This window comes from Camarhynchus parvulus, chromosome 4A (assembly GCF_901933205.1).
Source record: "Camarhynchus parvulus chromosome 4A, STF_HiC, whole genome shotgun sequence".
Taxonomy (NCBI): Eukaryota; Metazoa; Chordata; class Aves; order Passeriformes; family Thraupidae; genus Camarhynchus; species Camarhynchus parvulus.
In genome coordinates this window covers 15,652,473-15,677,262 of record NC_044600.1, presented here as the reverse complement: position 1 = coordinate 15,677,262, position 24,790 = coordinate 15,652,473, and the positions used below count along the sequence as shown (strand labels likewise).

Below are 24,790 nucleotides of genomic sequence, written 5' to 3'. Positions count from 1 at the left end.
GTCTGCAGGGGAAAGCCCAGCAGAGCAGAATGCCAGACCTGGGGAGAATTCAGAGCCAGGCAAACAATTTCCTAGCTACAGACGATATCCAATGTACACGTTTTTGCCTGGCACCATGAACTGCTCTCTGTTTATCAGGGAGGAAGGCGTTGATGTGTGTTCCCTCTATACACCCCAAAGCCTCCAGGAATTATAAAAGCCAAGTCTAATAAGGATCCAACCCAAAAAAAGCCCCTATAGGAACTGGGTCATTCTCTAGACGGGGGTTGAACGTGTTGTCTAAAGCAAAGGCGGCAGCACTTGAGACTCACACAGCACTTGAGCTCTCTGTGCCTCCAGGCTCGTTATTTTAATCTGCATCACACCCTTTCCCATGCTGAACTAACAGTGACACTGAATGGCACAAAACCCACCTATTTATAAAGCTGGATATGGATCAAAACCATGGAAAAGCCAAAAGGTTTTCTAACAACCCCCAGAGTCTGAAAATTTTATTGACAGCAGGCAGTTAAATCAGCGATTTCAGACTCGGTGCTTGGTACCATCTAGAGGGCAAGAAGCACACCATCAGAATGGTGTTATTTGTACAGAAATGTTATCCAGGAGCAGCCAGATGTCCCTCTGAGAGCAGAGGAGCTGGACTGGTACATTCCCTGCAGGATGACATTGCTGTATTCCTATCTTAGGTTCGGTCCCTGCTCTTGTTGGGGATTTGTAAATACTCTCAAAGGAAATGATCCAGGTAAAACGTTCCTGTTAATGGTTCTGAATCACAGCTATTTTTAAAAAATGCATCTCAGTAACATAGCACAGAGAAAAGTGGGGTTTTTCCCTCAAAATCTAGTTCCTATTTCACTGCCCATCTCCCTGCAGACTGCCTGGTTCTCATTTAGCACCAACGGTTCTTCAGCTCAAAGCCACTGTGCCCCGGGAAGTCAAAGTTAAAATACTGCGTGATAAACCAATTTTTCTACATCCCTTCCCACCAGAGCAATCTGCCTGAGAGTGGCAGATTGTGTTTGCTGCCCTTCAGCACCTTCTCAGAGCAAACCAGCAGTACCTGCCCTTCTCACATTGCCTTCCCCTGAGTGTTCTGCTGTAGCCTCACTGCTGGTGCAGATTTCCTCCAGGACCTTCCCAGCTCCTGGACCCAGCCACAGCAGGCACTCCTGGCCATCTGATGTCCCTGCATCCCCACAGTCTGCTCCCTGCCTTAATCTCCCCTAATCTATGTCTACTCTCAAGGAATTTTCACCAAGGCTCTGTCAGTGACCACGGACAGAAAAGGAACAAAATTTGGGCCAGGCTGGTCCCTCTAATGCTCAGACCAACAGAGGACCTAGTGTGTTGGTTTTGGCTGGGCTAGAGTTAATTTTCCTCACAGCAGGTGCTGTGGGGCTGGATTTGGTTTTGTGCTGATAACCCAGGGATATTTGAGCTCTCCCTGAGCAGGAGTTGCACACAGCCAGGGCCTGTCCTGCTCCTCACCCTCACCAGTGAGGAGCTGGGGGGCACAGCCAGGACAGCTGATCCCAGCTGACCCCAGGGACACCCCAGACCTCATGGCATCACCCTCAGCACACAAAGCTGGGGGAGAAGGAGGAAGGGGAACATTCTGAGTTTGTCTTCCCACGTAATTGATGGAGCCCTGCCTTCCTGGAGCACCTGCCTGCCATGGCAGGCAGTGGATGAATTCCTTATTTTGCCTTCCTTGCTTGAGCAGCTTTTGCTTTATCTGTCCAGCTGTGTGGTGCTGCTTTGCCAGCTGAGGTTAAACCCCCCTACCTGTCTGTCAGGGGTTAAAGTGTCAAAGGCAGAGGCTGGAAAACCAGTAGGCCTCAAGCAGCAGTCCCAAGACAGGTTTTGTGTCTCCATGAACTTTGCTGGTCATTGTCAGCTGGAGACAACAACCGGGCACCATGGCTGAGAGCACTTTGAACTCTAATCCCCATGCCAGAGCAGTCGCATTCTCCTGTCAGGATTTCCACCCTCTCCAAGGTCTTGGCAGCACTACACAGGACTTGCAGGAGCCCCAGATACAACAGCAGAGCAAGCTGAATAACTGGGACCCACTGCTGCTTTCATCATGCCCAGGGGAGCTGACAGTCAAATGGAAGTGAGTAATGTCTAAATTTTATCTTCATTTAAAGCACAGTGTCTGGATTCCTGTGTGAAATATCCCAACAAATTCCTCACGTGGGCAGTCACAGTGGGGCTGGCCAGGGCACCTATGGCCTTCTGTGCACATGGGAGATGTCTGCCAGGGAGCAAAGTCATCTCAGCCTATTTACAGCACCCAAACATGCCTCATATACACAAAAACTGTCTGGTTTCGTGTATATTAGGAAATTTTCCCAGAGGTTTTGTGTCATGTTATGTAATTCCATGTCAGGGCACGAGCAGACCCCTCACCCCACTGCAGCTGCTGCAGAACCCCCCAGGCCAGCTGAGATGGTACCCCTGGCTGTCACCTGTCCCCTTCTCACAGAATGGACAGAGGGGGGTTCCTGCAGCTGCAATATTAAAGTTATTAAAAAGCAAAGGTTATTAAAGTTATTAAAAAGCAAACACACCATGCCTAAAGTGGCAGAAATTCCAGTGCTGCCCCTCTAAAGTTGAGAAGATGAAAGGGCTGGGGATGTGCTCTAGGTCAGGACACTTTAAAATGCTTTACTAAATCCGTCTTTCAAAAAGCACCTTGGAAATACTCCTAAATCTAATGAATATTCACCTCTTCCCAAGGCAAGAGGGCTCATTCCTCATATTTTTACCTGGGTTCCTTAGAAAGGCACAGTAAAAACGCTGAGTGGAAAGAGCAGGAACAAAGGGAACCAGTCAGGATCCTTTAAAAATGATCTCTAAGTCTGTATTGGTTCCAGTGAAGACTTGGCAATACCATTTCTTTCCCAGAATTTTCACTTTTTCCCGATAAACCATGTGCTTTTCCTTGGTGGCTGTGGTCCAGGGATGTCCTGTGTAACTCTGGGAATATTTACAGTGCTAAGGATGAGCACCATTCCTCTCCGCCTGCCCTCATGTCAGTCTCTCACCCCTTTTTGGCATCAATTTTCAACCTCCCTCCCCTTTTTAGCCTCTACTTTTCAGCCTTCCAACCTTTTTTTTTTTTTTTTTTTCCTCATCTACTTTCCTATCCATCCTCCCACCTTTTCTCTACCTCTATTTTTCTTTACTTTTTTTTTTTTTTTTTTTTTTTTTTTTTTTTTTTTTTTACCTCCAACCTCCAATTTTTCCCGGCTCCTACTTTCAGCCACCAAGGCAAGAGGGCAGAGCCCGGTGTAATTTCCATCAAGTGCCATTCATTAACAGAACCGGCTGTGAGAACTGAAGTCACAAGGCAACAGAAAGAAATAACAACCCTCAGCCACGGGATTTTTGCATGAAAATGTGCTCTTGATTAGTGGCTGGTGGTAATTGAGTGGCAATTGTATGCAGGAAAGTGCCAAGAGGGGGACGAGGGCTGCTTGTCTTGATTGACGTCGCCATGAAATGTGATGCTGTTAATGTGCTGCTGGAAACTTCCTGGGGATTTCATTCTCAGCTTGTGACACACAAAGGTATTTCTGACTAATTGCACCTCCTTCGAATCAGGTAAGTAAAGATTTTTTGGCTGTTTGTGTGTTTTCAGGTTCTCCTCAGTTGGACGCTAATTTAATTCACAATTTTCAGAACTCGACGGAACACAGCACCTCAGGCTATAAGCTTGTCCTTTCTGCTTGTCCAGGCCAGCTTGTGCTTGTCCCTACTGTAAACCACTGGAAAATTAAATAAACTCCTTTCGATTGAAAGGAAATAATTCAATTTCTTGTATTTTGCTTTCAGAACAAGGCTCACCAGCTGCAATGAGGTGCTTTGAGGTGAATAAGGGCATCCACACCAGAGCTGAGACACTCCAATGCACTCTTTTCCTGATCTGTGATCATTTCCCTGAGCATCCTTTAACAGAAATCCTGACTCCCAAGCCAGTTTGGTTTGGTTTTCAAGGGATGCCAGCAGAGTCTCTCCTTTAATCTCAGAAACCAGATAAACCTCTCACTCTTCAAAGCTGCTCCTCCTTGTCCCTGCATGGCAAAGCACCCTGCTCTAGACCAGCTGTGGCTGAGGAACCTCCTGAGCGAGTTTTGCCTTTGTTTAACTCAGACTCTGGTGCATTAAGAGCTTCTCCTTAAGCAAATCCCTGAGGTTATCCTGTTCCAAGAGCTCGGGGAGTCGTTAGTGGAGGTGGACTTTTGTCCTCACAACAAAGCGCTGGCTAATCTACAAAGGCTCCGTGGAGGCTGAAATAGGAGGGGAGCAGGTGGGTGTGAAAACACACCTGGCTGCCAGCTCAGAAAGGGAAAAAAAAAATCTTTGATTTTACACAGAACAGGTTGCTAGTTCCTGGTTTTAGGATTAAGGATTTAATTCCTTTTGGTTTTTTTGTCAGATTTTTCACTCCCCCAAATCACACCTCTGTGATGCCAGGAGGATCCTGATAGGAAAGCTGCTTCCAAAGTCCCGTGTAGAGAAGCCCAGGCAGGGCTCATCAATGAGAGGCATAATTTGCATGTTTAAATTTATCCTCTGCTCCCTTCAGCCTCAGGGTCCCAGTGCCTGGTTCACAAATAAACTGAGATGTTTCTGTTTTCTGTGCCTGGGCATAGAAAACTCTCGTTCTGTATTCAATTAAATGGAATTTAAAACAAGAGTTTTAAGCAAATACTTCAAAAACCAAGGTGTGCCCCAGATCAAAGGCCTGGAGGCAGCAGTGAATGGCTGCAGGGATGTGGATTTGGGGCAAAAATGTGTCTGCTGGAAATTTAGGAGGTAGCCTCAAATCCCATCACTTGAACCATCGGGTAGCCAGCCTCCTGTGAAGTTTTCTTCACTGCTAAGATTAATTTCGTTTGTTAAGATGACTGTTCTTTGCTAAAATGAGCAATGATTAGCAACAAATTAGAAGCAAAGGGCTCTGTTCTGCCTTCCCCATTCCCTGGTTTTCTTGTCTATCACAATGTCTCAAAACTGCTGCAGCTACACCAGATAATAATCAAAATTACCAGTATTAATATTCCAGTTCCATCAATGCAAAGCATGGGAATCGATATCTATTTTTTATGCAGATGAATTCCAAATTTAATGACACTGTACAAAGTGTTCTGGAAAACCTCCTCCAAGTATGGTATTGCAGTCATTAATTTATGGGTCTTTGGGGATAGTGGCAGCAGCATTTGGGGCCAGGGGAGTTTAAGAAAATAAAGAAAACATGGCCAGCCCCACCTCCCCTTGATTGTGGATGGTTTCTTCTGGTTGAATTCTCAAGGACTGGAAGCAAATCAATGTCAAATTCACTGCAGAAGTTTATTGCCTCTCAGAAATTCAAGTAACATGAGTAGGAGCTACACAATTGCATGAAAATACTGAAGAAGCTGTGGCTTATTTTTATATATTTTTTTGTACATTTATATAAATGTGTCAATCTTCCTCCTTCATTTTGTGGGGAAATAACAAGCACAGATAGGGAGTGCTGAGTCCCTGGCTTGGTCTCATCATTACCCTGAACTTGCTGCTGTTGTGTGTCTGACAGAAACACAGAAATGTGAGCAATTATTAATTCCTGCATTTTCTGTGATGAAACACAGGGCCTTTTTATTTTGAAGGGGTTTATAATAATGTATACAAGCTAAAATTTGAGCATCATTTCCTTCAAAGTAGTGAAAGGTAATTTGAGATAATTAAGTCTTAGAAAAAGGACAGGAATATGTTGGCCTATTAACAACTGGAGACTGGATCAGAAATTTAGAACAAGAATAAACCACTATAAAAAGAATCCCACTTTGGTGGGATTCTTGGGGGTGTCCTGTGCAGGGCCAAGAATCAAGCCTTTGTGATTCCCTCATAACCCAGGATATTCTATGATTCAATTATATCCAGATTTAAAGGTTAACAATCCAGGTTTAAAGGTTAAAAACCCTTAAGCACAATGTTTAATTTTGCCAAAGATAAATTAATGTGCATAATGCAGCCACATACAGACCAATAATTCACAGAAGACTGATGTTAGTCTATAGTGGTGTTAGTCTAAAGTTAGTTACATATTTAAGTACATATATTTATAAGACAGATAGATGTATACATACAGATATAGGTATCTATCTATGTATCTATATATATAGATATAAAAATATAATTTGGTATGGAATTGGGTACAAAATCCCGACTACAAACATAAAAACCCCTCAGGAATTAATCAGCCGCCAGGCGGGCTGCAGCCCTGACCCAAAATCAGCACAGCCCTTGAAGGGCAGGGCCGGCACCCTGTCGCGGGGCTCGGCGGTGCCGCAGCGGGCCCGGTGCCACCCGGTGTCAGCCGGTACCGCCTCACACGCGGCCCGCCGGGTGACGCCAGCTCCGCGCAGCGCCGCGCAGGGCGGCGGGGACGGACGCGGCGGGCGCGGGCAGGCCGGCATGCTGAGGTAACGGTGGCGGAGGCGCGGGGGGGCCCCGCTGGCGGCGGAGGGGCGGCGGTGGCGGGGCGGGGGGCGGCGGTGGCGGCGCCGTGAGGCGGCAGCGGGGCCGCGGCCCGGAGCCTTCCCCGCGCGGGGGGCGCCATCATGGCCGCCGGGGGGCGGCTGCACCCGCGCGGACACGTGGGGCAGCGCCGGCCGCGCTCTCGGCCCGCTGCCGCTCTGGCCAATCGCAGCGGAGGTTGCCACATAGCGACCAATCGCAGACCGTCTCCTGCCCTAGGCCCCGCCCCCAGCTGGAGGCCGCGCGCACCTCTCCTCGCCCTCAAGGGGAAGGAGACGCGAGAAGCCACGCCCATTACTGCCGCGCCGGTTAGCGGAACCCCAACCCCCTTCGGCAGCACAGCCAATGGGAAGCGACTGGGGGCGTGTCCTCGGGGCGGAGAGGCTATAAAGGGTCGGCGCGGTAGGCGGGAAAGGGTAAGATGGCGGCGTAGAGGCGACTGGTGTGACCTGTACCCACCGTGCCGCGTCCTCGCAGGAGGCGGGCTGGTCCCCGCGCGGCAGCCGCGGGCGCTGCGTGGCGGAGCGACGAGGAGGGGGAGAAAAAGGGCGCCGGTGCCGCAGCCGCCGCCATGCCCAACATCAAGATCTTCAGCGGTAGCTCGCACCAGGACCTGTCCCAGAAGATCGCCGACCGCTTGGGCCTGGAGCTGGGCAAGGTGGTCACCAAGAAGTTCAGCAACCAGGAGACATGGTGAGGCGGGGCGGGGCGCGGCCGCACTACAGCTCCCGGCAGGCCGCGCGGCGCTGCGGCGCTGGGTACCGCGCGGCCTCCGCGCGGTGGGTGATGGGGGTTGTAGTTCGCGGGCCGTGTGGACGGGCCCGGCTGCCGAGCTGCGCTCGGAGACCTCCCCGGAGTGCTCCCGCCGGGCCCTGCTGTCCCGGAGCCCTCGGGTGCATTGCTCCCGTCCCCCCGGGCACAGCCCGGTCTCGGTGCGGGACGAGGCGGGGCCGAGGTGCGCCCCGGGAGCCATGTGCGGCCCGGGCCGTGCCTCCAACGGCCCCCGCCTCACGGCGCGGGCCCCACGCGGGCTCCCCCCCGCCGCCGCCTTTGGGGCTTCCACCGCCCCCTCTGGGGCTCCCTTAGCGCCCGGGGCCGCGCGGGGCTCCTGAGCTTGCAGGGTTTGTGTGACCTGGCCGCTGTGGCCAGTGCTAGAGCAGTGCAGTTCGCCACCCGGACCTTACCCCCTCCACCCCGAAGCCGCGAGCTGATGGGACGGCACATCTCGGAGTTACACCTACACCGATCAGGCTTTTTCATGCTTAAATCTAGACTCTGATGACTTGAGGCTTGGTAATTTTGTGTTTAGCGTGTAGCTGGTGCCTTTAAACTTCGCTGAAGAGCTTCAGAGTCTTAGAAAGTATTGCTGGAGTTCTTAAGGAGAGAGAGGAGGCTCACACCTCCGTGCATCCCACGGTGCATTTGCAGTCACGCAGACTGTTTCCCTCCAGCTTTGAAACCTAATGTTCGCCTTGTTTTATGTAGCTATGCTTTAAAAATCTTGCTGCCATCCTACGTAAAGCTAAAAAAGAGGTTTAAACTTGTTCAGAGCTCATTAAGCTTGCTTTAGAGAATACACTAACCATGTATACACCACAGAGTATAATATAAAGAACCTTGATTGCTCCAACCCACTCCTTCTGGAAGCAGAATTTTTCCACGAAAATCCAGGATGTACATGTGACATACAGTATTATGGTTCTCTTACCATGGATATCGATTGTGAAACCTCAGAGGTAGTACAGAGAGTTGTAGAGGAGTTATAAAAAGTTCTGTTTGATTTACAGCCCTTGCACTGTTCTCATTGTTCTTTATTACCTGCTCTTACCTATCTAGCTGGCTGGCCAGCAGGTTCCCATGTCAGCAGGTAATGTGACTTGGAGACTTAAAAAACATCTTATTTACCCAATAAACTGGCAGCAGGTACTTCCCCAAAATTGTTTCAACAGAGCAATTCATAGACTTTTTTGTACCATAAACATCTTAAATCACCCCAATAGTGGAGATGACACTGATGCTAACTGCTGATAATTAGACAGTTCCCCAGCAGAGTTCTCATTGACAGAAGCTCTCCATGAGAGATGGATGCATCCTGTAAGTCAGGGGGCAGTAAAGATGACAGCAGCTCGCTGATGGATATTGAGCAGTAAGATATAAATAGATAACAGTCATCAAAAAAAGTTAGAAGAAGAGATCAGAAAGGTCAGGGAAGGAAATATTAGAATTAGAGCTCTACCCTGAGGGGCTCTATAACTGAAGTGGTTTCTTTCCCACTCTTTCTGGTGTAGGTGTCTCCATACATGCACTGGAGCTGGCATTTTGCTGCTGGCAAACAGGACCTTTGGCTTGTGTTCAGGCCCTTCATCAGCAGGGATTAGTGTGCACTGCATCCAGGAGAAAATTAACCCCAGAAGCCTTTCCAGAGTGAAAGGCTGGAGTGCTCCTCTGCTGGAGCCCCCAATGGCTGTTATGAGTCTCAATGTGATAATTGGCTGCAGTGTTGCTCTGGTAGCAGTTTGACCCCACTCTGGCTGGTGGCTGGCCAGGGTCCTTGCTCCTTTGTGCACTGCTGCTTTTAGAGGTGGCTGTGCTTGTGATTGCAGGGGAACAAGGCCTGCTCTGAGGTGTTTACATGCTCAGCTTGTGTTGAGATCAAGAGTACAGGTGAGTGCTTTTAGCCTTACTGGCTAGACCATTAAATCTGATGAGTGAGTGCTGTAAAATAGCCACTGAGCAAATAAACAGCAGTGTTCCTGTTCAACAGCCTTGATTATATGGCACTGTCACCCACAGGACCTTGGGGATGCAGGGCCTTGGTTGCTCTGCAGGCACAGGTAATGGCTGTGCTTTAATTTGTGTTTGGCTCCAACTCTCTTCTGATGTTTCCAGCGTGGAAATAGGCGAGAGTGTTCGTGGGGAGGATGTCTACATTGTGCAGAGTGGCTGTGGGGAAATCAATGACAATCTGATGGAGCTCCTCATCATGATAAATGCCTGCAAGATTGCCTCAGCCAGCAGAGTCACAGCTGTCATCCCCTGCTTCCCTTATGCCCGGCAGGACAAGAAGGACAAGGTAAGGGATGTGGGAAAGGTTTCTGCAGGGAAGTTAAAGGCACACCTTGAAAGTCCTGACAGCTGGAGAGGATTTAAATGAAGTTTTGTCGCCTCCTCTGAATATCTAACCTCTCTTCAGTTTGTTAAACTTCAGAACATTGAACTGCAAAATGATCTTCTCATAAAGATCTAGTTCTTCTTGAAAATACACTAAAGTCTAATCACTAGCTGATGAGAAGATGCAATGTTAATGAGTGCTCCTTTTAGTAACTGCTTGTGAATCACTGCCTGGAAGCAGAAGGCTGACATCTTGATGAAGGAGTTGAACTTGTCTTATACTGTCTTTTTTTTCTCATGTACCAGAGTCGAGCTCCAATCTCTGCCAAGCTGGTTGCAAACATGCTGTCTGTGGCAGGTGCAGATCACATCATCACCATGGACCTGCATGCATCTCAGATTCAGGTAGGAACAAAAATCAGGAAGGGGCTTAACTAGTTCCAGTCGGAGCCTCTTGGCTGCTTTGCAACCTTTCCAGTCATCTGCTTTTTGGAGATACTGCAGTGATCAAGACTTGGGAATTTGGGACTGCATGGGGGAGGTGGGTAACAGGTTAACCTGTAAATGAAAGTACAGTTGTTCTTCATCAGACTGAGTTTGTGTAAATGAGCTAGTAAAGGATCACTACAGCTTTGTTGCCACACAGTGACTCTGTTCTTCACTAGACCTTGGAGGAATGTGAGATGGAGAGTGTCTTTAAATTCTGAGCAGTGTTTCTGATACTTTGTGTGTTGTCTTGGAGAGGTGAGCAGTTAGTTCTGCCCTCAGGTGTCCTGGCACAGCTGCATTTGTGGGTTTAGCTGACCAGGACAGTGATCTGATAGCCTGCCTCTGGCAAGATGGGCAGTCACACTTGTGGGATTCATTCAGTGCCACCCTCCCACACAGGCTGGCCTTGGTTCTCTCCCAAGCTGGCAGTGAATTGAAAATCATTCATAGGCTTTGTTGGCTTATGAACAAAATATCTCACAGAGCAACTGAAGTCTTGATTTGGGCTGTGTAAGAAAGCTGGCAGGAGTGCTTTCCAGGGAGAGGAGAGACTGCAAGCTCAGTTTGATTTTGTTTTTCTCTACCTTGAGCAAGTGCTTAGGACCAAGAAACCAACTCAGCGCTGCTGAGAGGGGCGTGGCAGAGGGAAGGATGTCTGTTGTATTGCTGCACAGGGTAAGGTAGCTACTGCCTGCTGAAGTAAGTGGGCTGGCTGTTGTTTTAACACTAGGAAGTGCAGTCATTCACACTTCAGTATGATTTGCCCAGAAATACTGTCTCAGATGAAAAAAATCTGTAGGGGCACAGCTGAGAAGGCTCTCAGAAAGAGCATGAAATAACTGAGCCCAAGGGGGTCCCCTCTTCCTACAGGGCTTGGAATTGGTGTGACTGAAAGGGCTGACCTTGCACCAGCAGCAGTGATGGGATTTAATGGGATCATTTGTGCACATGTGCTTCCAGCAGCTGGCTGGTTTCAGCCTGGTTCCTGGAGCTGCTGTGTTGCTGAGCACAGAAGCAATGATGGTGAGAAGGGTCTGTTACCCTGTACCTTGATGCATTCCTCAGGAGTAGCTGCCCCTCACTCTCCTGCCTGTTTTCTCCAGGGTTAACTTCTGGCATTTGGTGACCTATAAGATTTGCAGAAGTCTGCAGGGTCACTGTAAAGTTATGGAACCAGCTGCATTACTTTAACGACAGATATTACTCAAGCCTGTTTTGTAGATGTGAACAGTTTGGGTAATGAGCTTTAAAGACTGACTGTAAACAGGCAGCCAGCTGCTCTGGAAATGAGTGCGTTTGCTGCAGGCTTTCTGCAGCCCCCAGGACAGAACTAGTTTCATTTTGTGGAGGTGTTAAATATAAAGTGTTATTTATGCTGCTGAACTATTTCTGGCTCTGAAGACTTCTTACATTACTATACTGTGTATCCCAAAGACTACTGCCCTTACATCAAGGGAAGTAAAAAGGAAAGCTGAAAGCTGTGGAAAGGTGATGACTGCATGCCTGATGATACAGAAGGCTTCCTACAACTGTTTCTGGAATGGGGCTTTCAGCTATATCTGTTCCTGTTATCTTCCTTGCAGGGTTTTTTTGACATCCCTGTTGATAATTTATATGCTGAGCCTGCTGTACTGAAATGGATCAAAGAGAATATTCCAGAGTGGAAGAACTGCACCATTGTTTCACCAGATGCTGGTGGAGCCAAGAGGTGAGCTGTCAGACAGGTAGCTTGAGATGCTGCTTCTGTGTCTACTTCAATTCCTAAGAATACTTGTGACTATTTTTAAAACATGTTCCTTCTTTCAGTCTGCCTTCTCTCACACAGTCTGGGACAGCTGGTGAAGAGTGGTCAGATATTCTTCCTAGGGAATGTTTAGAAGGTTTCTTGGGCTACATGGAACGTTTAATAGCTTCTAGAATCACAGCTGCATAGGTAGGAATTGCACAACAGCTACCTCCCTTGGAGTAAACCAATTTGTACAAGGGTGTTTATGCCAACTGAAGGAGGAAATAGTGTTGCTTGCACCCCTATGCCAAGGCTAGCTTACTGCTGATGATTAATGATACATTTTTATCCAGGCTGCTTTCTTTGCAGAATTAAACTTGGTCTGTGGGGTATTTTCTTACTTTATTACCTTGGATTTGAATATCTAGCTGTGATTTAAGCCTGCTCCCTCTCTTCATCTTCCCTGAGAGCAAGGAAGATAGATGGTTCCTTTCCAAAAAGCAGCAGCATATGCTATAGCACATTTCTATTTTGATAGCCTTACAATCTCCCATCTCCCTGCAGACAAACATGCCAGTTTGTGGGCAGCCCAGAATGTTCTCAGTGGCTTTTTGGGAGAAACTAGGCTGTTCCTTGATGCTTCTGTCTGAGGGCTACATGTGAACAGTAGAGGGACACAGATGTATTCTTTAATCCAGGCCTGTCACACCAAAATGTTGGTGGGTGCTGATGTGATTCACATGCCTCAGAATGTTTGAAGTGATGTGTTACAGGCAGCCAAGAGACACGGTGGAGGTCACTGTATGTCTTCTGTAGCTTTGCTGTGGTCCATGGATTGGGCAAGACCTCCTGTACATTCAGCTATTTCTGTAGCTTGTTGCATAACACAGTATATGAAGTGCCAAACCAGCCAGATATAATCTGACTCTTCTAAAAATCTGCTCAAAAGCCTCTTATATTGAAATGTGCCGATCTTGGCTGGTGCAGTATTTTATGGAGATATGCAAAGCCAAATACTTCAGTTTAGTTTAACAGTCTGTGTAGGACCACCAGGATGATAAGTCTGATCTAGTGGGGCTAAGAGTCTACTTACCTCAAGTGAAGAGTTTCTTGGGGCCATGTGTGTTCTATTCCTTCCACTTTTAAACTCTTTACTGTTCATCAGTATCAATATATAAAGTTAAGATCCCTCTAGTAAGGTTGCTCTGCAGTCACTTTAATGGAAATAAATGTGAGGTGGTGTATTTGAATTTCCTGGATATGTAATCCTGCCACAATCTGTGCCAGTGCTTGTGTGCATGATGACTGAGTGCTCACAGGAGTGACAGTAAAGCCCTGTCATAGCACAACTTAAGCCTTTCCAGTGTAGTGTTACAATGATGACAACTTTCCAAGTGTTTGGATCGCTTCAAGTTTGCTGACCTTGCTGGTTAAGATTTGTTTTCAGCTTAAATGCAAATTAGTTTACAGTGGTCATGATGAAAGATGAGATCTATTTGCAGTCACTGAGAGAGATTAGATCAGAGGTTGCAGTTTAGCTGCTCGAAGGGAAACTAAGGTGGCAGAGTGCCTTCTATTAATTGCTTGGGAGCAGTAGCAGATGTGGTGACAGCTCCTCTTAGTGCAATGTGTTTGATATTGAAAGAGCTTTGCCCGAAGCTGCTGTGTGAGTTAAGTGTTGTTTGGGAACTGTTCTCTCCTCAGAGTGACCTCCATTGCAGATCGGTTGAACGTAGACTTTGCCCTCATCCACAAGGAGCGCAAGAAGGCCAACGAGGTGGATCGCATGGTGCTGGTGGGGGACGTCAAGGACAGAGTGGCCATCCTGGTGGATGACATGGCAGACACGTGTGGCACCATCTGCCACGCTGCAGACAAGTGAGTGGGGCTGGCTGCTGCCCTCCTAACCCAGGAACCTGCTCTTAGGGAGCACCGTGTTATGGGTTAAGCAGATTATTTGCATGACAAGTTTCACAGGGCTCGTGCAGTTTCTTGATTATTCATGTCATACAAAATCAGGGAAAAAACACAGTAAAATTTCTTGGAGTAGGCTCATGTAGTTTCTTGATTATTCATGTCATAACAAAATAAGGAAAAAAGAATAATAAAAGTCCTTTTAGTGGGAATAGGTAGAAGACCATAGTGTCTCTTTTTTTCCCTGCACTGAAAATGGACCATCACTGACCATGCCAGGTAGAACTAAGTGTTGTCTGGTCCATCAGCTGGTTTTGTATTAGAAATAAGCTCTTCAAACTTTGATATCATTCATGCCTTTTACACTAGAAGCAGCAACATATTAACTGTAAAATACAGTATAAAAAATCAGCACAGTATTTCATACTTTATTAAATACAGTATTAAAGTATTAACACAGTATTAAATATCTGCTACCTTGTGTAAGCAAAAATTACAGAAGGTCATTTGTATGATCTGTTCCAAATATTCCAGAGCTAAGAACAAAGGGGTTTTTTCAGTGTGTGCTTTGCCTGTAGTGGATTTCATGGTACTTGTAAGACTGTTTTTTTCCCCCAAATCAGTAAAGTGGGGGAATCAAAGGTAACCTGTTCCTAGCACATGGTGGTCTCTCCAGTCATGCTTACCATGTGCTCTGCTCTTATGTCAGCTTAATACTTGCTGAGAATTACTCATCCTTCTCCTTTACCTCCCCCTTGCAGGCTTGTGTCAGCTGGAGCCACCAAAGTTTATGCCATCTTAACTCATGGGATCTTTTCTGGGCCAGCAATTTCCCGCATCAACAATGCCTGTTTTGAGGCAGTTGTAGTCACAAACACAATACCCCAGGAGGACAAGATGAAGCAGTGCCCTAAAATCCAGGTGAGCATCTATTTTCTGTCACTCCTGGGGGGTGGTAGCCTTGTCTGTTCACCTGTTGGGGGTGAAAATCCCACAATACTGTGTAGTGGTGCCTGATTATGTTGGTACTGTCATTAGTATTGCCTTGTTCTCTTGGCCCTATTGCTGTGGGGTAGCAGACATGTTACACTGATATAAAGCAGCTTCTGTTGCAGCTCATCTCAAACAGTTCATAAAGGATTTTTTTTCAGGGCTTGTTTTACCTAGATCAGGTGTCTGATTTAATGGGGCCACGATGTAGGCAAGTAGTTGGATGTGTGCCCTTTGGAGGAGTGATGTGCTGATGTGCAATGCTGAAACGGAGGTAGACAGGAGCTTCTGATGTTGGTGCTGACAGCTTTGTTGTGTATCTGTCACTTTAGGCTCAGCCTCTGCCATCCATGTGAAAACCAAAAGCTGATAATGAGCCCCAGAATCTGCTGTTCAGCCAGTTCTCAATCCACTCATCCAGTGTACACTTCTGAGTTTTGCCTGTGAGGATTTCATGACAGACAGTGTCAGAATCTTTGCTGAAGTTGACAATATCCACTGTTCTCCCCTCACCCATGCAGGTAGTTGCTTCCTCATAGGTGATCAGGTTGGTGAAGCATGATTTGCCTTGGTGAATCCATGCTGACTGTTCCTGATCATGTTCTTGTCACCCATGTGCACAGAGATGGCCTCCAGAACGAAGTGCTCTGTCGCCTGCCCTGGGATTGATGAAGTGCTCTGTCACCTGCTCGGGCTGACTGGCCAGTAGTTCTGAGTTATATTTGCTTTCTCCCAGTCCTCAGGCATCTCTGCTGATCTGCAGGACCTTTCAAAGCTGATCATGAGTGCCTGGCTGTGATGTCTCCCAGCTCTCTCAGTACTCATGAATATATCCCATCAGAGCCCATGGACTTGTGGATATCAAGTTTGCCCAAGTGTCCTCTAACCCAGTCCTCCCAAAGGAAGAGACTTCCTTCCAGCATTCCCTTACCCAGGTCTCCTGCTTGTCAGTGCAGACTGATGCAAAGAAGGTGCTCACTAACTGCCTTCTCTGCATCCTCTGCCACCAGGGTCCCCCTTCCCTTTAGGAACAGGCCCACATTATTCTTAGGGTTTTCCAAATACATCAATAACAAAAGGCAAACATTCTTGTTGTCCCTGACGTCCTTTGCTAGATTTAATTCCAGAAGGGCCTTGGCTTCACAGCACCAATAGCTAGGACACAAGCATGTGGAGAAGTTCTGGCACTGCTCACCCTCAGCCAGTACTGTGGTGTGGGTGTAGAGGCTTCCCCACTGCTGGGCTGCTGGTGAGAGGGGAGGTGAACTCGTAGAAGCTGCAGTCATTTTTAAGCTGCTTTTGGAAATATGTTGTAAGCCGATTGCAAGCTGCTGTTGGGTTGCATTTCTTTCAGCAGTAATTTCTGAATGATACTTCTGCAGCCTCTAAAACATTTCTGGTGCTTCACCTTGTTTCTAGGCTCCACACAGCAGCTGATGTAGGCAAAATGTTAAACTGGCAACCTCTGTGTAAGTAGCTGTAGCCAAAGATTGCAGTGGAGCAGTTTTCCAGACTCTCCTTTAATACCTCACATTTACACACTGGTGTCTGATGTTGAAGAGCACAGAGGTAAAGGATTTGTCACAAGTCTCAGGCTTTACTCTGCAGCTTGTTCAGTTTTTCTTCCCTTCAGAGACAAACTATCTAAAAGATAAAAAATACAATTTTCACTTGATTTCCTTAATGCACCATGAATATAGTGATTCTTACTAGACTACATATATTGAAATGCTTTAGCTGTGGGGATTCAGAGCTGGGAATTGGCTGAGACTCAGCTTTCCCTCCTGCTACCTTTCTGACCCCACCAGATGGAGCCAGCACAGCACCCAGGAGCTGAGCTGCAGCGCAGCAGCTTCATCTCTCAGACTGCTGGCAGCAGTGGTAAAACCTCTTGGCTCAAGGGAAGCGATTTCATCTTGATTTAGACTGCCCAAACTTCTCTGCACAAAGTGAATAAGAGAGTCCTGTGGTGAACAGATTGAGCCTGGGGAGTCTGAGCAAAGCAAGGCAACAGTAGACTTTAACTCTGACAGACCAACTAGAATATTTGTAGTGCTATTTGTGGGGTATCTTCAGGCTTAGATGTAATTAAATCCTAATCCTGTGTAGAAGTAATTTATCTGCATCTGGCATGTTAAAATGTGGTTGATGAGTTTATTCTTTAGGTTGTCCCTGACTTCCCAGCAGTTCTTTCAGGCTTGATGCCTTTTCTCAGTGGCACTGATGTATCTTTCTTCCCTTCCAGGTGATTGACATCTCCATGATCCTTGCAGAGGCCATCAGGAGGACTCATAATGGGGAATCTGTTTCCTACCTATTCAGCCATGTCCCTTTATAACAACAGATGTCAGCTGCTGCTTGTATGGCTTTTTTTTTTAAAACCAAAAGTTGTTCAGCTTGTTGTAAAGTTCAGTAGAAGACTCTGCTTGTTCCAGTGCAGTTCTCCACATCTCCTGCTTAAGTCAGGCTTTACTGGCTCTGTTCCCAACACTGGGAGGCTGGAGGGGGAAAGCTCATCTTTATAACAGCCAACTCCACCAGCACCCCTGTGCATGGAGCTGATCAGTAGCACTGACTCAATTCTGCAGGTCTGTGGAGAGCAGGACTGACACATGGCTAATTGCCACAATTATTTTGAGGGGGGGAGGGAGAGGGTTTGTCTGTGGGCAGGGTTAGATGATCTGGCATGTGCATCCTAAATTGTTTGGGAAGTAGAGCTCCCTAGGACATGTTGATCTGGATCTGCAGCAAGAGCCCAAGAGACTGCTGGCTGTCTTACCACTCTGTACCTGACACAGCCCTTGGAGAGTGGTGGGGAAGGCTTGTGTCTTGGCCAAGCTTGACCCTTGTGAAGCCCTGGGAGACACCATGGGAGTAGTTCTGCTACAGCTTCCTCCCATAAAAGGAGATCAGTGTAGCTTGCAAACTTGAATTTCTCTTAATTGTTGATGAAATTAAATGCCCTTTAGTGCACTACACAGCAAAGTGAGGGTGAGAGCAGAGTCTGCGCAGTGCTGTGCTAGTTTAGTGGGGAAGGTGCATCCTGGACAAGTGTTCTTTTCCCAAAGCTCTGACATAGACACCTTGTGGTGGTTGTGTGCTTTGGTTTCTAGTGCAGGCTAAAACCAGCTTCTCAGTTTCACAGCTTCCTGTTAGCCTTGCTAGCTAACTAGAGCACTGCTGTCATGTGCTGCAGCTGCACCTTGACCTGCTGTGCAACCCCCAACTCTTTTTTTACCAGTACAGTAGTAAACAGAGCCTCTGTCCAACAGCAGCAAGGTTGTTGCATCTAGCAAGTGCCTGCTCAGATGCTGGGGTGACCTGAAACACAACAGCTTTGTGTCCAGCTGGCTCAGCCTCTCACTCAATGCCTGTTACAGTCCTGTTAGCCTGGAAGTTACTGACACATTGTCCTGCTCACTGTCTGCCTTTCTTTGAAAGCCTTGCTTCTTGCAAAATACCTTAAGCCAAGGAGCACTGCAGGTTGCAGGACAACAAAACCTGAAGGAGCCCTTGGAGTGGGTCTGATGCTTCCCAGGAGTGTTTATGGCAATGGGTTGAAGAGGCTGGTGATACATAATACTGGGAGAACTGCAGATTTAACACCAACCTGACAGGCCACAAAGTGCCTGAAAGAAAAATACCAAAACTAGAGCTGGCTGAGGCTCTTGGATGTAATAAGTATCATCTGAAACTTGAATACTTTGAAAATGTACCAGACAATCGTGAGGTAAACTGCTAAGTCTCTCTTGAACTCCTACGGTTTATAGACCAAACTGTTTTTTCTGGTTTTCTTTTGTTTTGGGTTTTGTTTTTTTTTTTTTTTAATAAGCACTCCTTTTTTTATTTGTTTTTGAGCTGGAGGAAGGGAAAAAGGGAAAAGAAGGAACTTGAAATGACTTTCTACAGTAACCAGCATGGCTTTGAGAGGCTGGGGGCTGGGGTATAAGTGGAACTAACTGAAAGATGTGGTTAAAATCTAGGGAAGTACTTCTTTAGTTGTGCCTTTTACTGAAGACTTCTCTCCCTTCCTAAACTCCTGTCCTGTGGCAACATTAACACTTCTATTAGTGTAGAGCTTTTCTTTTTGTATAAGAATTGGTGTTTGTCTGGAAACTGTGCATCTCTTGCTTCTTTGCTTTGCATCCTGCACTGAGCTCTCCTGAGAGTCTGTGATCCCACCTCCTGTATGGGAGCCCCTGCTGCCATCCTGCTGCTGCTCTGAGAGCCAAAGGCCAGAACATCAGAGCAGTGCGGGGAGGATTTTCAGCAGCATTTGTGTTTAAAGTTAAGACCTGATGAAGGAATTAAACTTTTATTTAAAAACCATGGCCTCTGCCTGTAAATACTTGTAAACATCTTAAGTGACATGAATCTTCTGAGTTGGGTCATTTTAAAGGTAGATAATCAAGTACTTTTATTTAGAAGGGACCTTGGAAGGTCATCTGGTTTAACCCTTGTGCATGTGGCCAGCTGTGAGGTTCAGCTTAGCTCTGCTCACGTTGCATGGAAGGAAAAGCATAGGACCAAGCATTGAGTAATTCCTTTTGTCCGTGTTTGATTTCCTGGACTTAATTGTTAGAGGTGGCAGTGCAGATTCTCTAGTACTGTTCAATTATGTATCTGAGCAAATTCATTCCCATCATGTTCAGGTAGGGGAAGCTTGAATATTTTAACAAGTACAAATGAAGAATTTGTAAGTGTCTTGCACAAAGCTGATGATCAGACACAGTAGGATTATGTCCTGAGGAGCACTTGTTCTGACTAAACCCTGATCCTTTCTCATTGTGTGTTGCACATGGGGAAGTATGAAGTCAGAAGGATGAGATGGCAGGTCTAGAGAAAGGTCTTTGGCATTACAAATAGACCTCCAGGCCTAGATTGAACATGACCATGGCCTCAGGCAGGCATTTGCTGAGGATCACAGTTGTTGTCCATCTGTTAAAATGTCTAGCAGTACTGGCCACTGAATAAGTAAAAAAAGTGGGGTTTTTTTCCCCCAAATAGCAGGGTGGGTGCTGTGGGTCTCATCAGGATTATGTAGCAGATTTCACCTTCCTTTGATAAAAAAAACAGAACAGAGCTTTACAGCCATTTGTACACAGGAGACCATTGCTATTAGTAGTAATGTTTTTTTTTGAGTTACTTTAATAAAACCAGGGATTTGAGTTGGGAGAGGGCACAGACTTAATGTGCTGTATGACATTGTAGCTCTTAAAAAGGATGAGCGATACCTCCTTGGGAGAGTTCTCATACCTGTGTAAAGTTACACTGCTCTGAAGCCTTCAGATCAGAAGGGATGGAGAGTTCACCATAGTCTGAAGGTGAGCTGTGGGGTGTCTTAGGCTTTCCTCACAGCTGAGTTACTACTGTACAAAACAAGTTATTTCCCAGGAGAAAATCTCAACTGAGTCATTTGCTGTGCTCCTGCAGTTGGAGGTGTGGAGGAGCAGGGTAGGGCTCCAGCAGCTCCCTCTGCTACCAGCACAGCCAGAGTGTGGCTGCAGCTGTGAGGATGCTGATATTGGTGCTGGTAGCCATCTCATGCCTGCCTCCTGTTAATTCACCAGAACAAGGAACACATCAATCACTAGTCCTGTAGCAGCCTCACCTACCTGCCCAGGTACCTGAAACTAATGCACGGGGGGGGGAGCTGAGCTTGCCAGGTATGCCCTGCAGGTAGCAGGATGTGTCCACTGTTAAAAGCACAATGAGACACACCTCAAAATAATTTGCTGGCACCTCCCTCCTGCCTTTCTGATGTAAGGAGGTCTCCTGGAGTCAGTGTTTCTGTGATCTAAAGAAAGCAGCGCCTTGTCTTGCTGCTGTTGGGCAAGGGGAAAATGGTGTTAGCAAGCCCTTTTGTGAGCTGCAGCAATATTCACAGGAGGAATGAGCCCTCCTGTAAGACACAATGGCCCCAGTCTGCTGCTGCCTTCCCCAGTGTACTGCTCCTGCCCTGATGGATGTGAAGGGTTGTGGCAGGAGGCTGGGGTGAAAATGGGGGAAAGTGCTGTCACCCTGTGGAGTGGCTCAGCCTGGCAGCTGTCATGGTGGTGCCCTGCAGGCAGATGGGTCAGGAGGCTGAGAAAAACCTCTGATCAGAGAAAACCTGCCTCTTTCCTGTAGAGGAGAATAAGGCATTCCTGGAAATGGCTCTCGGGGAGGCTGTATCAGCCTGGCAGCCTTGTTCTGTGTGAGATTTAAAACCCATGTAAAATGGCTGGCAGTCAGTCTGTGCTATTTTAGGTCAGGGCTGTTTTTGCTTTCTCCCTATCTGTTGATGTCTCAGTTCTTTTGTTATAAATTATTGAAAGCAGAAATGCCAAAAGACGTAAGAAAGAAGCTGGTTGTGCTGTTATGGGAGGCTTTGCTAATTTGTCGGGGAAAAGCTCTTGCTGGGATATAAGCTCCTTTCTTGTTCTTTGTGCAAGATGGGTTTTAGCAGCTCCCCAGCAGCAGCCCCACCTCTCCCCTGCTGGCAGTGCACAGGCTTGGCTTTAAAGCTGCTCTGACCGTGGTTTGTACGAGCGCGGTGGTGCCTGTGTGGCTTGAGGAAGGGGGAGCTCCCCTTCCCCTGCCTGCGTGGCCACCGTGGTGGCTTTGTGCCGAGACAAAGCCCCGGGGGTTCCAAAGTGCTGCAGCATCAGGAGATGCAACACATTGCCCAGGGACTGTGCCTCGCCAGTGGCGGGTGCAGCTGAGGGGCTGGGGGAATGGTGAGCAGGTTTTTGGGTGCAGCTGGTGCTGTGCACAGGCAGGATGGGGTTCAGGTTCGTTTGCACTCGCTGCCTGCCAGGGACAAAAGCTACATCAGACTGCAGCATCCATAAAGGAGAAGCATGTGGAGAACAGGCAAGCAAAGGGGGAAGGTGAGCACGGCCAGAGAGTAAACACATGGTAAAACACTTGTCTGACTATTTGCATGAATGCAAAAAGCATTTCCTGCGTTCATTTTGAAACTGAATGGATGTTTTGGTTCTTGCTGGCTGTGCAGGAAAGATGAGCCTTTTCTCACTGGGGCTGGGCTGTGTGATGCAGGCTCTGCAGGGTGGGTTTGAAGGATGCTTATAGAGGCAGCCCTGCCTGGGATTGCAGCTCCAAACCTGGCCCTGCCTGGGGCTGCACCACCAGATCAGAGCTGCTCTGGGAGCAGCCTGGCCTGGAGCTGTGCCTGCAGCCTCTCCTTCCCCCTCCAGGCACAGGAACGGGAGGCTGCTTCTCCTCCAGACTCCTCTTGGATGAGCAACCTGGCCTTAGATCTTGGCCTTTGCCTTTTCAGCGTTTGCCAACTCTTGGTGCTTCTAGAGTTCAGAGCCCATATTCTGGCAGGAGAAGGTGCCTCGGGGTTTGCGGCACGGGGCCACCTCCGGCCGTGACCTGCTGTCGCTGGATAGCACCGGTCCCTCCTGCCAAGAAGGCAGTCGTCTTGCTAAAGAACACAAAGCAAGTGTTCCCTCCGGATTGCTGGGGATTTTCTCTGCAAAATCTGCAATAAGCCCTGAGCAAAACCCAGAGGTTGGCAGGCCAGGAGGAGGTGGAGGTGAGAGCTGCTGCAGCACAGCTGCTACCCCTTGGTGCTCAGTAACAGGCTCCTGTTCGCCATGGCACCAAGATCTCTGCAGAAAGGTTTTGCAAGCTTCATCTGCAGTCAGGATAATTTTTCTTTTGCCTCCTCCCCTTCCCCTCATTCCCTTCAGCACCTACAAAACCCTCCTGGCCCTCTACTTCGTCTCTATCCTTATGGCCAGCATGCAAGTGCTCCCCAGACTGCCACTGTCCTTCCTGCTGGGATCAGATAGGCTGCCTGCACTACCCCTTGGCTTTTTCCCACCAAAGGTATTTCTTCCACTTGCACACCAGCCCATCTGCACAGTTTGGGCTGCTCCCCAGCCTTGCTGCTACCAAGCAAGAGACTGTGAGTATGGGCAGCTTCTTGTCCACCCATGCTGCTTTAGTGACCAGACCTCCCCAGGAAGTGCTGTGGCCAGTGTAGATGTGAGCTGGGCAGTGGCCAAGCATCTCTAACAGGTGTGAGAATAGGGTGCTGGCTTTAGCCCAAAGCTTGCTTTATTCAAGTTCTGCTTCTGGTGAGGGGGGTTGAAGCTGAGACAGTGGCTTTGGAGCCATCTGGCCACAAAGGGACCAGCCTGCCGCCCCTCACACCTGGCACCCAGGTGCGTGTCAAGGCTGGGACAGTGGCTTTGGAGCCATTTGGTCACAAAGGGACCGGCCTGCTGCCCCTCACACTGGCACCCACGTGCTTGTGCGCACAGGAGGGGCAGTGGGAGCCACGCCCGTGGGTAGGGGCAGCAGGAGCTGTGTCCGCGCGTGCGGGGGACTGTGTGCCGCCTGTCCGTATGTGCTGTGAGGGTGTGTGGCCCGTGCCCCCGGTGATCCCTCACTCGGTGTCTCCTCTCTCGCCGTCCCCTCCCCGCCCGTGTCCCTCAGGCCCCTCACGCTCGGTCCCGCTCGCGCCCCCGTCGCGCGGCACGGCGGGAGCGGCCGCCCCCTGGCGGGCCACGCGCTTCCCGGCGGGCGGGCAGCCAATAGGCGCGCGGGCTGGGCGGCGGCCGGGGTATAAAAAGCTCCGCCCCGCGCGGCGCGCTCCAGACTCACCTGGGCGCGCAGGGAGCGGGGTCGGGCTCGGTACCGGCACCAACCGCACATCGCATCCACAGCACACCGCGCCGTACAGCGCCGCAGGTACGGGCCGGGCCGCGGAGGGGGGCCCCGCGCAGCGCTGCTGCCAGCAGGGACGTGCCCAGGCGCCCCGGGGCGGGGGCTGCGGGCGCGGCGGGTCCCGGGGGCCATGGCTGTCTGCTGTGGGGAGGGCTCCCCCGGCGTGTGCGGGCCCCGGGGGCCGCCCCGCACGGCTGCCCGGGCCCGGCGAGCGGCGCGGTGCCCGGGGCGGCGGCGCGCCCCGCCCTGCGCTATTGTCCGCGGCGGGGGCCGGGGGGGCCGGGGCCGCCTTTGTCTTCCCGTCCCCATCCTCGGCTGACTGCGGCGGGGGTCTCGCAGGCAAAATGTGCGACAAACCAGACCTGTCGGAGGTGGAGAAATTCGACAAGAAGAAGCTGAAGAAAACCAACACGGAGGAGAAGAACACGCTGCCCTCCAAGGAGAGTGAGTGCGGGGCTGGCGGGGCGGGAGGCACGACCGGCGGGGCAGAGCCCTCGGGGGCCGCTCTCACCGCCGGGGAACAGGGGCGGTTTGGGGCGGCGGGGCTCTGGCCCGGGGAAAGCCCCGGGGCGGCGGGCATGGGCACTCGGGGAGGGCTGTGGTGCCAAACTGATCCCTCAGGGCATCGCTTTGCTGCGGACATACGCAGACAGGTGCCCGACGTGCTGCCACGCACACGTGTGGCTTGTCATCTTCTGACTTGACTGTTCAACCACTCCACTTGGGATCAAACCATAAAACTGGCCACCAGGGCCTGAGTGAATCCTCTGAAACCTTCTCCAGTTCGTGCTTCCACAAAAAAAAAAAAAGGCACTAGAGACTAATGGGCCTCTATTCTCTTGCAGCTATTGAGCAGGAGAAGGAATGTGTGAAGTCTTCCTAGAGAGAGATTGCCTGGCAGGAAGAGCGACTACTCAATTATTTTGCTTTGAAATGAATCATGTGGGTTTTTTTAAATTTACATCACTTACATGTATAGAGAACAGCTGTATCACCTAACACACTGTCCCACTTTGCTGGCAGCTTTGGCAGGTGGGGGGACAAAGCGTGGTCCTCTCAGTCCATCAGTAGCCTGACCTGATGCCATCTCTGCTGCTTCAGCTGCCTCTTGTGACAGACAGCACTGATCTTGCTCTGATGCAGTGGGGAGATGAGCAAGGGTTGTGGAGGCTTCTGGGCATGGACCCCTTCTGCCTGGTGGAGTGGGGAACCTTTCTGGCCTCACTTCCATCCTGGGTATGTCTTGCATATTCTTCACTGACAGTGTTCTGTAGCCTCACTCACAGTTTTTTGTCTTCCTTGGGGGAAAAATGAGACGTTTATTATAAAATAAAAAATTGTAATGATCTA

The 24,790-nt window shown here is 49.0% G+C and overlaps 2 protein-coding genes across 2 annotated transcripts; both read left to right on the top strand.

Moving 5' to 3' along the window:
- The first annotated feature begins 6,924 nt into the window (after positions 1–6,924).
- On the top strand, positions 6,925–19,087 carry PRPS1 (phosphoribosyl pyrophosphate synthetase 1). The gene is made up of 7 exons (XM_030967431.1): positions 6,925–7,221; positions 9,418–9,601; positions 9,946–10,044; positions 11,712–11,836; positions 13,559–13,732; positions 14,530–14,689; positions 17,004–19,087. The coding sequence occupies exons 1-7, from the start codon at positions 7,100–7,102 to the stop codon at positions 17,094–17,096; spliced, it is 957 nt and encodes a 318-aa protein (XP_030823291.1). The 5' UTR covers positions 6,925–7,099; the 3' UTR covers positions 17,097–19,087.
- Positions 19,088–23,306: 4,219 nt separating this feature from the next.
- Positions 23,307–24,790, top strand: TMSB15B (thymosin beta 15B). The gene is made up of 3 exons (XM_030967442.1): positions 23,307–23,464; positions 23,780–23,884; positions 24,286–24,790. The coding sequence occupies exons 2-3, from the start codon at positions 23,785–23,787 to the stop codon at positions 24,321–24,323; spliced, it is 138 nt and encodes a 45-aa protein (XP_030823302.1). The 5' UTR covers positions 23,307–23,464; positions 23,780–23,784; the 3' UTR covers positions 24,324–24,790.

Coding starts and splice junctions, on each gene's coding strand:
- PRPS1 (XM_030967431.1), top strand. CDS start 7,100: ATGCCCAACATCAAGATCTTCAGCGGTAGCTCGCACCAGGACCTGTCC. Junction 10,045..11,711: donor TGCATGCATCTCAGATTCAG/GTAGGAACAAAA, acceptor TCTTCCTTGCAG/GGTTTTTTTGACATCCCTGT. Junction 11,837..13,558: donor GATGCTGGTGGAGCCAAGAG/GTGAGCTGTCAG, acceptor TTCTCTCCTCAG/AGTGACCTCCATTGCAGATC.
- TMSB15B (XM_030967442.1), top strand. CDS start 23,785: ATGTGCGACAAACCAGACCTGTCGGAGGTGGAGAAATTCGACAAGAAG. Junction 23,885..24,285: donor CACGCTGCCCTCCAAGGAGA/GTGAGTGCGGGG, acceptor ATTCTCTTGCAG/CTATTGAGCAGGAGAAGGAA.